Here is a 12,262-nt window from a genome sequence, read left to right on the forward strand (position 1 = left end):
TGCAATATTCTGACGTAATCCCATGATGGTTAATACAGGTCACTGCAATATAGATAAACATAAATGTCTATAATATGTCAGTAACGTTCATCGCAATGTAAATTTTTTTGTTACGAATGTTTATGGATACTTGTCAATACAGGCGCTTACTCTCTAACAAATGAAATCAAAATGGTTCCTCAAAACTTCCATCGCTATAGAATAAGAGAGCCTGTAATCAGTTGTTATGAATTATCGTCTGAGAATTCTAAGTGACAGCAGTTGCTGTTGATTTAGAACGCAGTTGATCGAAAATACCTAGCAAGTTTGTTGTTAAGACAGTGTTTTGGTGTGGTCGGTTTTTTCCGTCTCCGCTCATTCGGATGTCGTTTAGTTTTTGCTCGTTACTGGCTCTCGTCACGCGGCGAAGAGGCCCTGCTGGTAAGACCAGTTTCTTTGTACAGCTTTTATTCTTTTATCGCATACACTTATAGATTAAGATATAGCAATACACTTCGCCAATATGTACTTCTTTTGTTTCAATCTGTTATTTTTTAGTTACTTGTTTTATCGTCTGAAATGTTTTCTGCTAGAATCTGTTGTTTTTTCTGATCCGCGTTTTGAATATTGCACTAACAACCCAAAAATGAAGTGATCTCCAAAATCTTTGCATAAGATACATAACAATTAATCTAATCAGAGCTGTTGGTGTCAAATTCGTCGTAAACAACGCACTCTTTGTCGGTTGATAACAGTTTCGACGTTGGCTTATCTCGTCCTGATACACGGTCAACGACCCCGATGCTCCCGAACGGCACATTAAACTACAAACTCACAAAGTTTGTAGTCTCATCCTGCATACTACAATCTGTGCAGTACTATGTGCAATTAACTACAAAACTGGTGTAGTTAACGGCTAATAAATAATAACATGACTTTAATGACCTGCCTACGAATAATTGTGTTTTTTTATAGGTAGACTAGCTTTCCGCCCGCGGCATCGCCCGCGTGGAATTTTGTCTGTCACAGAAAAACTTTATCGCGCGCGTCCCTGTTTCAAAAACCGGGATAAAAACTATCCTATGTTCTTTCCCGGGACTCAAACTATCTCTATGCCAAATTTCATCAAAATCGGTTGCGAGGTTTAAGCGGGAAAGCGTAACAGACAGACAGACAGACAGAGTTACTTTCGCATTTATAATATTAGTTGGGATAGTGACGTTTGATTTGTCTCTACTAACAAATCGTGGATTCCAATTATTCGTGTGGTTGACCGCAACATGTGAATAAATGAGTTTGTTTAATTTAAGCATCTGGTGTTACTTCACCGCATGCCGCTGCATCGTTTCGTTACCTCACTGTCCCAGCAATTGTTGTTTCAGCCTCGATTCCCCGACGAGTGAGACACTCGACCCACTTTGCGATTTCGACTCGATTTTCCTCGTTCGCGTTCGGCCGTTCCTCGGAAGCCAATGTTAATGACCCACATAACTGTGACGAACCACAACAACACTAGGAACTAACTTTAGTGACGTCACCTAACTAACACCGTGAAAACTAATCCCTCCAAAAATTGTTAGCAGGCCAGGCAGACTAGCGACCCACTGTCTTAAATTAGAGCCTTATCAGTTTCGAAAAACAATGAGTCGTTGACCTAATTGCTGACCGCTCTTAATTAGCCCTTCGACGACGCGGGGCTAGCGATAATTGTAAAACGTCACCCAAATGTGCCTTGGCCTACTTTTCGACATTATTTTCTATGTAATGAGGTTAATAAACAATACTAAAGAACGGTTACATTATCCTTTAAATCACTAATAATAAATAGGGAAAATAGTGGTTGCTGTTAAAGAGTTCTGCCCGTTTGGTTGTAGGTACGACAGGCGTGAAACGATTTGCATTGAAACTGAGGTCACGCTTTGCGCTTGAGCAGGGCAAGGGCACTGATAGTGTACAGCCACGCTTCGTCGCGCTTTGCTGCGTTTACGTCACCTGCCAGTATTTCAGACATCGCATCGGCATCAGGAACACAATTTCTTCTTTAGAGTAGGCGCACACCGTTGATTTTTCGTCGGCCGATAGTATACTCGGGCAGTTGATCAGTATGGGCATGTATGGGAGTGCGCACACTACGCCGATTCGATTTGGCCGATTCTTCATACAAATTAAAATCGGGTACAACTATCGGCCAACTAAAAATCAACGGTGTGCGCCTACTCTTATACACCAATAAAAATCGATACAGCCGTTAATAACTAAACTAAAGTACTCCATATGGCGCCGAATCGCTCTACGCTGCATTTATTCTAATTATATCTTTCTCCCTTTTCTATTTGCTTATTCCCATGTTTACTCAAAAGGCGCGTAGGAGCGTGGGTGCGCGCTCAACTAAATTGGGGAGCTGACAGAGAAAAAAAACCCATATCGTTCACTATCTTTACCATGGGAGAAAGGGAGGGCAGATGCGTTAACCAACATTCTGTCAATAAAACTGCTGGGGAGCCGTGGTATCCATTACTATGTACTCCTATTGCCTCGTACGTGATAACTAGAAACCACTTTCTAATTTACGGATCTCTATAGTGACGAAATACCTACCTACGGCATTTTTGTCGCTACGATGACTGTAGAGCCGTCATTTGTTTTATGTTTACTTTGTTACAACATTGTCTATTAAAACAATAACGTTCCGCTTTCTAACTCGGCTAGCTCGTTTGAATTACTCAGGAATGTTCGTATCTTTATTGATCACATGGAATTCTATGATAATTCATTTTATCTACAAGTCAATAACAAATAAACAGTTAATTATATCGGGATTTCTACCATGAAGTTATTGTTATTGCTCGAAACATTGACACAGTTGATAATAATTTACAATAGACAAATAAATACGGTAAATACACCAGTTTTTTATAATGTTTCTACATTGATGTTTTGTTTATTACTTAAAGCAGATGCATATGGCTTCTTGACCTGTTATCTTATTTCTTACTTGATACATTATGTGCCTGATTATAACGTACAGAAACGAACAGCACGATAATATTTCGTTAAAACATAAACATGATTTGATAGCCCCCATCAATAAAACGAAAACTCTAACCTTTGACTGCTCAATCAAGTAGTTATCGACTCTACTAGCTTTATTGAATTTCTTATAAATAATTAATAACAATTTACCAATACTGTTATTTTCCGATAATAAGGTGTCATTAATTTACCTCTTAATCTTAGGCTGAGTTGCACAACCTTACTGCAACCGTAACTATAACGCTAACCGGTGTTTTGTATGAAGTTTGATAGACTGACGTTTGTGTATCAAACTAATATGGTGCAACCCGTGCAACCCAGCCTAATTTAGCAATCCCAAAACTTATATCCGTGGGAAAACCGACGTTCAAAGGAATACTTTCCCCGAAAATAAAGTCTTGATAATGAGGCACAGTTCAGAAATATGCGCCCGCGCCGGTCCGGATGCGCCGGGGCGGCGGATATAAACACTTCCACGTGCATCCCTAAACAGACGCCCGTCTGTTTCCTCTGTAAGTGAAATTGATGCTCTCTTTACGAAGAGAGAATAAATCAATGAATTCAACTCTGTAACGGCTACAGTGAAACCCTTCTGTCACAGATATCAAAAGAACTTGTATTTTTTGGATTCAAAATCATCCAAAAACAAAAGACATGAGAACGAATCTTGTAATATAATTCTACTAATCTGTTCTGCCCATCTTCAGAAACCCAGACGGATTTTATAGACCATATAAAAATTAATTAAACTCGACCTCGACGCTTTTAATAAATTCCTGTTCTTCCACGCATAATCACACCATCTTTGAAGTTTGATATTGTTTTTGTTACGTCAAGTTTTGCCCTAAAACATTTCAGACACGTGATGTTTTATAATACGAGTATGTTAGGAATTTTTAGATCACGATTCACGACGTATGCTCTATCTTTGTAGTAATTGTAGTTGTATTTTCTAAACGTTTATCAGCGGTAATTTCTTTGCGCGACTGCAGTTTCCACGGCCGCGCGGTGCGGTGTGACGTGAAAATGCGAATTTTCACCGAGCGATTTCTATTTCAATCCAATTTTCCCAACGCGTAGAGAAACCAATGCAATCGCTCCAGTTGCGGCGCACCGTCCCACATCTCTTGCTAGAAAGTATCGTAGAAAGTAACATCGTGGACCGATCTCCGCCCAGCGATGCATCGATCACTCGCACGCGACTTTTTGTGCATGAGTTTTTCTTCGCGCAAAGATGGCCGCCGAGAAAAGCGACTGCGTTTGCGCAGGAATGCCGCGGTCTTGTTTTCTTTAGTTTCTTCACATCATCCGACCGTTTTTTTCGTAGTGCCAGTGTTTTATTTTTTTAGCTCAACGTGATTTTAGATGCTTGATTCATATCAACGAAATTTATTTTCTTGTTTTGAAGATTTATCTTTATACTGTCAGACAGAACGGCGCAGTAAGTAAATGTATTGTTGGTGTACCCAATGTTGATTTATGTGGAACACCAGAAGAATAATTGTTTAGGTATAGGTTAGTTTGAAAAAATTGAGTGCATAATGTTATTTCATGTTATGTCTTGATTTGCAGCCGAATCTGTCTCAGAGTTGTGGTAGGTATGCTTGGCAGACACGATTCGCTGTTAATGTTAGTCAGCTACAATATTGCTTACTTCATAAGTTCATAGGTGCGGGCTATGGTTACTAAAAGCTGTCTTTACCGAATGTAAGGCTGACGTTACACGTTACGGGCTCACTTTCGCCACACCCGAAATTTAATTACGTGTGCTGCGTATGTGTAGGCTTGTGCAATACCTACTTTTGGCCAACTTTCACTAGCTGCGCGGTCGGCCTGCGAAATTATTGCGTCGGCTTTTCTGAGGTCACGGTGAAAGTACGCGTATTAATTGACGGCTCTTGATTCATCGCGATCCCATTTTTGAATCCTTTAAACAATCCACATCCTGCCTGACGCTGATATTTATTTATTTAACGAGAACCACGCAATTACATTTTTGGCTTCTTTTGAATGTCTACAGTGTTGAAATGAAATTACAAATCCGAGCAAAAAAAGTAGTCGCGTGAGAGGAAAAACGAGTTATTATTAGTTGGTAGAGAATCGCGAGCTTGCTTGGAGCTCTGATGCTATCATAAATAATGTGGCTGCGCGGCGAGCGTGGCGAGGTGGGGGGGCAGGAGGGGGCCTTAAGAGTCAAGGCCGCACGCTGCCCCCGGTCGTCGCTCGCGCCCCACTTGTCGCTCACGAGCCCTCTCGCTCGCACCGCCGACGTAGCCCGAGCGCCGCCGAACCGGCACGAACTAGACCTTCCAATGCGCGAGCGCAACACACTGAACAGCTGGGACGTAATAACATAACACACTGACTCGGTCATCCGTGCATTCAACTTTTGATTAGCTTTCTTTTTCACGGGCAGCGATTTGATTCGCTACCAATTAAAGTCATCACTTTTATCAAACGCTACACTTAGTTGGTACAGACAAACGATTGAGTCATTAAACTTTGCTGATGTGTGTTTTCTAACAAAAAACATTTTAAGCATTAATGTAACCTTTAAAGTTAAGTTTTTAATTTAATTGGTTATTGCACCTGGATTACAGCGTAACGTCTATCCTTTTTTTATCCACAACGAGTAAGCTCTTGATTTTGAATCCTTACCTATGAATGAACTTAATACAGTATGTACCTATTAGGCAGAGAGTTCATAATTGAAACGTGCATACAATCAGTGGCATTATAAAAAAGAAGTCACCGAATCTCCAAAAGCAATCCGGTTCCCAATGTCTCTGACACTTTCACCATTCCCCATTTCGTCGTTACGTAATTTACCGGTTATAGAAATAATAATAACAACTATGAATCCCGAACCGCATTCGCTAGAGTCGTTTTGTAGAGACTACCATTTGGAATTTATTTTTTAAACTTATTCTGTTTCTGGCTTCATAAATGTGGTATTACAGAAAACAAATATCCAACCGCATTCATTATTCATACGATAATAGCATCAAGAGCTCTAAAATAAAACTAAAACGATAAAAATATTCATATATCGTTTGCAGGTCAGTGCAATGTTGCCTCCGTCCAGCAATAAACTAGATGATGCTCAATGTAAACAGCCTCGCGATAAAACGCACTTGACCTCTTTATTGGGACAATTTTATCAGCTCAATAACAACCAGGCTTGCAGACAACTGAATCTTCAATAAAAACGCTCCAGATCATTGCTAAATCTAAGTAAACAAGGTCGTAAGATTTCTTTGAAATTCATGCAGTCGTGACGAACTTCAGCCGATTTCTCTTCAAGATAAAACTGTTTTAGTTACATTGTTAAATGAATTTAAGATCTAATTTTATCTTGGTGCTCGCCTTTTTATTTCAATATCAGAGAATAGAGCTTGCTGTGTAAGGCAGCTGTATGATGAACGATCGAGTACATCATAGAGGAAAAGTACGGTGCTATGCCAACTTCCTAACCCACGTGAAACTAGTTTTTTGGCATCTATTTCAACTGATTGCGTAACGCAGGTACACTCTGTCCGGACACCGACCCGCTCCACGCTTAATGGGTACAATAAAAATGTAAATACATTTAATGACAGCGGCTTGAGTGGATCCAATTCTTGATGCTGGCTGGACCCATCATTTTGACTTAATTATTTTTTGTTTAGGAAGCGAGCGAAAGTGCCCATCCCGACTTTCCCCTTTGATGGGCCATAAATGATGGAACCATGTCACTCTTCATTTATCCAATATACTGACTTAATCCTAGTAGATTCAATAAGGATTTTAAACAGATAGTTGATGGATTCATCTGAAGTTAATATGTTTGGCTTCTTACGGCGTCCCTACTGCGTGATTGACAATTGCCGATTACATTTCCACCGCGCATCGCACACCCTGCTCCCGCGAGCGACTGGAATATCAAACTCTCATTAGTATGCGGACGACAGCTCTAGCCACCTTTTGTTTGGCAGGAAACGGCCACGCTACTGCCGAAAATCACTTACGACCAATGCTCCACGAAAACATCTCTTCGACGAATCAACTTTGGATGGGAACGAATGTAAAAACGAAAAATAAAACGAGTCTCACCCGTTTGCCGTCTCGACAAATGGTTCATGAAATGTATGCAAATTTTATAGCGTCCGATTTTAGATGTTCTCGGCACTCGGCGCCGCTGGCCACCCGGGCACGGCTCGTTTATTGCGCAGTTGCACTTTAGGAAACACGTCTTTGATATTCCTTTATCTTTTGTTTCAGGCCGAGAAGAATTGTCACCAGCTTCGAGCGTAAACGGTTGCAGTACAGATGGCGAGGCAAGACGGCAGAAAAAGGGGCCCGCGCCTCGCCAGCAGGAGGAATTATGTCTCGTCTGCGGCGACAGAGCCTCCGGATACCATTACAACGCGCTTACGTGTGAAGGATGCAAAGGTACATATTAACGCTTAAAAAAGCCATTATATTTTGTTTTGTTACTGCGTAAGTTCCTATCTGGCAAGTTGAATACGAGAATGTGACACATAACCGCAGAATTAAATGGCAGTTGCTACTCGCACTGATCTACATCAAAACTAGGCCGAAGCTACGCTATGACCCTTATGCAGATCGCCCACGAACGTGCCAATTCAGCGTTGAATTAGCGCATTGTGCCGTACGTGGCTGTTATGATCTGCGCGTGCACATTGTGCCCGGGTCGAGACGGGACGTCACAATAGCTGTCTGCTGAGCGTCTACTCTCCATCTAGATCCACCGACACCTATCGGGCATTGCCTCCGACCTTCAGCGCCGATCTTAAATAACATTCTATACATTCACTGCGATGACTGCGCTCTATCTCCCCAAATAACTGCCGTCGATCTCGTCAACCCATAAAACAAATGTAACTCACTCTACAATTACCGCCAATTCAAACAAATGCGTTATCTATATTTGTTTGCATATTAAAAATCGGCTTTTGTATACGCACCTAATACGACGAGCACTGTCAATGACCTGTGCCTTTCAGCCAACCTTCACGTACATGACTAAATTATCTTATCATTATAACAGGTTTCGCAAAAGTGTATTATTTCGTCATATTGTTTATGCTAGATCACGTTCAGATTTGCGATAGTGCTCTTGACGACCGATTTCGTTATGAATTTCAGGTTTCTTCAGGCGGAGTGTGACCAAAAATGCGGTGTACATTTGCAAGTTTGGGCATGCGTGCGAAATGGACATGTATATGCGGCGGAAATGTCAAGAATGCCGGTTGAAGAAGTGCTTAGCGGTGGGCATGAGGCCCGAGTGCGTGGTGCCAGAAACGCAGTGTGCGCAAAAAAGGAAAGAGAAGAAAGCACAGAGAGAAAAAGACAAACTACCAGTGAGCACAACGACAGTAGACGATCATATGCCCCCAATCATGCAGTGTGATCCGCCACCCCCGGAGGCAGCGAGGATTGTAAGTTATCGCTGTTTACCTAACTCCATCAACACATTAATCAGTCTTTTACTTTTTTATTCTAGTTTTAAGACTTTTATTTTGTTTTAATCAACTATGCAATTATTATAAAGTGAATCACCGTTCACCGTCATCTCATTCTTTCGTTTCATCTCTGAAGCGAGATAGTAATTGCACGGTTTCCTACGTGAAGCTGGAATGTTTGCAGCATGAAGTGGTCCCGCGGTTCCTCTCGGAGAAGCTGATGGAGCAGAATCGGCTGAAGAATATACCCCCCCTCACCGCCAACCAGCAGTTCCTGATCGCGAGGCTGGTGTGGTACCAGGACGGATACGAGCAGCCTTCGGAAGAGGATCTCAAGAGGGTGACGCAGGTAAGCATCTTTCTATAGCTCTAGCTTCAACAAATTACCTTTGTTTCTATATTCTGTTTATCACAAAGATTGTAGTGAAAACCTTAATTAACCAAATAAAAGAATATTGCCGGTTGCAGACCATAAGCTTGTGCGTAGCATAGCGTGCAAACTATGCAGACACTATGGCAAAATGCGTCAGATATGCGAGCCAAGCTAAAGTAACTTAGCTTAACTCTTAACCTGCTACCCGTATAAGCACTGGAACAAATTATTTTGTCTCTGGAAGTAAATTAAATGCCTATTATCAGATGTATTTGAAGCTATAAAAAGTATTAGTATCAATTGATCTGAAATTGGTATCAGTAAAAAGCTAAAACATTGTTTTATTTGTTTCCAGACTTGGCAATCAGCAGATGAAGAAGACGAAGACTCAGACATGCCATTCCGCCAGATCACAGAAATGACCATCCTCACAGTACAGCTAATAGTGGAGTTTGCCAAAGGCCTACCTGGTTTCTCAAAGATCTCACAACCTGACCAGATCACATTATTAAAGGTACATACTTTGTTATTATTACAAGATTTCTAATTCCCCTGGTCAAAGATCTCCTGGTCAGACATATCTGTTCGAAGTCACTCAAATCGAAAGCGCAGTTACGTTCTGACACTCGGGCTGATTCAAGCTTCCAATAAAATAATAACACCCCTAACCAAAGTAATTTAACCCAGCTTACTCCATTCACGTAAGGAAGAACTAGATAGATGGGTTCTACTCTCTCTCGTTTGGGGTAAAGACGCCCTTCTTCTTTTTTTCGTGTCGACAACAAACCTACACAGTGTCAGCCCAAAACTCCGCCACAAGAGTGGCGTTGTCAGTAGCACTCATCAAATCCTCCTGAGTGCAGTTGCTTGGGCACTCAGGGCATAACATCAGGTGCTTCATCGACTGGGGAACAAAACCGCACCTGCACTCCATGCTCAAGCCATCCAAGAATCCCCGGCCAGATTTTCCTTACTACGGCCAACCTGCGTCCGAAGTCTATTTAAAGACTTCCAGGTAAGCCAGGGGAGCTCATGTCCAGGTGGAGGACTCTCAGACATAGGGACAAAAGGGCAGGGGAGATCAGCTCTCTCGCGCCATAACCTGCATCTCTCTTTCGACCGAATTCAAGAATATAAGACGCCCTTATATTCTTGAATTCAATTTATAATAAAACATTTTCAATCTTCATATTACTAGTTCATACCTCTATCATACCGGCATAGCTGCCTAATGATTGTGACTATTACCTCTAAGGGCACATTATTGAAATGTTCTGGTAACTCCATTTTTACAGCTGATGCCCGTTTTCACCATTAACCCCTGGTTTTTAACATAACAGGAATTTTGTTCTTATAGGGGTCTCTTAAAAATTAGGGATTGATTGTTGAAACGGTCCTAATTTTTAAGAAAACGGGCATAAGTCTATTTTAAAGGGGCGAGCTTTATTAACTAAGTACTTCTTTTTATCTACAGGCATGCTCAAGCGAAGTGATGATGCTGCGAGTAGCGAGGCGGTACGACGCGGTGTCAGATAGCGTTCTGTTCGCCAACAACCAGGCGTACACTCGCGACAACTACCGCAAGGCGGGAATGGCGTACGTCATCGAGGACCTGCTGCACTTCTGCCGCTGCATGTACTCGATGTCGATGGACAACGTGCATTACGCGCTCCTCACTGCCGTCGTTATATTCTCGGGTGAGTAACAACACTGCTATTGGTGACGCAAGTGTTTTATTCGCCAACAACCAGGCGTAAACGCGATAACTACCTAAAGATGGGCATGGTGTACGAGTGTACGTCATCGAGGACTTGCTGCACTTCTGTCGTATGTACTCGATGTCGATGGACAACGTGCATTACGCGCTCCTCACTGCCATCGTTATATTATCGGGTGAGTAACAACACTGCTATTGGTGACGCAAGTGTTTTATTCGCCAACAACCAGGCGTACACTCGCGACAACTACCGCAAACCGGGCATGGAGGACTTGCTGCACTTTTGTCGCATGTACTCGATGTCGATGGACAACGTGCATTACGCGCTCCTCACTGCCATCGTCATATTCTCGGGTGAGTAACAACACTGCTATGGCGACGCAAGTGTTTTATTCGCCAACAACCAGGCGTAAACGCGATAACTACCGCAAGATGGGCATGGTGTACGAGTGTACGTCATCGAGGACTTACTGCACTTCTGTCGTATGTACTCGATGTCGATGGACAACGTGCATTACGCGCTCCTCACTGCCATCGTCATATTTTCGGGTGAGTAACAATACTATGGTGAAACAGGCGTTCTGTTCGCCAACAACCAGGCGTACACCCGCGACAACTACCGCAAGGCGGGCATGGCGTACGTCATCGAGGACCTGCTGCACTTCTGCCGCTGCATGTACTCGATGTCGATGGACAACGTGCATTACGCGCTCCTCACTGCCGTCGTTATATTCTCGGGTGAGTAGCAACAATATTGTGGAGAAACAGGCGTTCTGTTCGCCAACAACCAGGCGTACACCCGCGACAACTACCGCAAGGCGGGCATGGCGTACGTCATCGAGGACCTGCTGCACTTCTGCCGCTGCATGTACTCGATGTCGATGGACAACGTGCATTACGCGCTCCTCACTGCCATCGTTATATTCTCGGGTGAGTAACAACACTGCTATTGGTGACGCAAGTGTTTTATTCGCCAACAACCAGGCGTACACGCGATAACTACCGCAAGATGGGCATGGTGTACGAGTGTACGTCATCGAGGACTTGCTGCACTTCTGTCGTATGTACTCGATGTCGATGGACAACGTGCATTACGCGCTCCTCACTGCCATCGTCATATTCTCGGGTGAGTAACAATACTATGGTGAAACAGGCGTTCTGTTCGCCAACAACCAGGCGTACACTCGTGACAACTACCGCAAGGCGGGAATGGCGTACGTCATCGAGGACCTGCTGCACTTCTGCCGCTGCATGTACTCGATGTCGATGGACAACGTGCATTACGCGCTCCTCACTGCCATCGTTATATTCTCGGGTGAGTATCGAAAACACTATGGAGAAACAGTTGGCTTTGTGGATTGTATTTTTATCTTTGTAATAACGACTATCCCAACTTCTCGATTCCACCGCTGCAACTGCTGTGTAGCCAGTACCCAATAAAAACCCAGCTAGTGAAGGTCAAGTTTATCCCAGAGAATAGTTTTCCTCTTTATACATATACTCGTAGTAGTCAAACTGTATGTCTCCACAATGAACATGCGTTCCACGAGTGATGAGTTTGATATAATATAGGTACTAGATAGTTGCGATCTCAATATAAAAAAAAATGTGTAGAGGTTGTTACACGTATTGTATCTGTGTAATATGCTAGTATTAAAACTTGATATTTCATCGTCTGTAACATCTCTATTTAGA

At 42.6% G+C, this 12,262-nt stretch overlaps 1 protein-coding gene across 2 annotated transcripts in view; it reads left to right on the plus strand.

Annotated features, from left to right (window-relative positions):
• Nucleotides 1-12,262, plus strand: part of LOC114360304 (ecdysone receptor) — a 125,363-nt gene that overhangs the window by 107,460 nt on the left and 5,641 nt on the right. Inside the window, exons 2-6 of one of the 2 annotated variants that reach the window (XM_028314972.1) lie at nucleotides 7,273-7,443; nucleotides 8,161-8,453; nucleotides 8,647-8,826; nucleotides 9,206-9,364; nucleotides 10,325-10,547. In XM_028314972.1, the coding sequence (XP_028170773.1) occupies nucleotides 7,273-7,443; nucleotides 8,161-8,453; nucleotides 8,647-8,826; nucleotides 9,206-9,364; nucleotides 10,325-10,547 (1,026 nt within the window). The remainder of the gene's footprint in view (nucleotides 1-7,272; nucleotides 7,444-8,160; nucleotides 8,454-8,646; nucleotides 8,827-9,205; nucleotides 9,365-10,324; nucleotides 10,548-12,262) is intronic. The other variant, XM_028314973.1, reaches the window with a different exon arrangement.

Source organism: Ostrinia furnacalis, unplaced genomic scaffold (genome assembly GCF_004193835.3).
Source record: "Ostrinia furnacalis isolate ACB-3 unplaced genomic scaffold, ASM419383v2 OfSCF4936, whole genome shotgun sequence".
NCBI classification, from domain to species: Eukaryota; Metazoa; Arthropoda; class Insecta; order Lepidoptera; family Crambidae; genus Ostrinia; species Ostrinia furnacalis.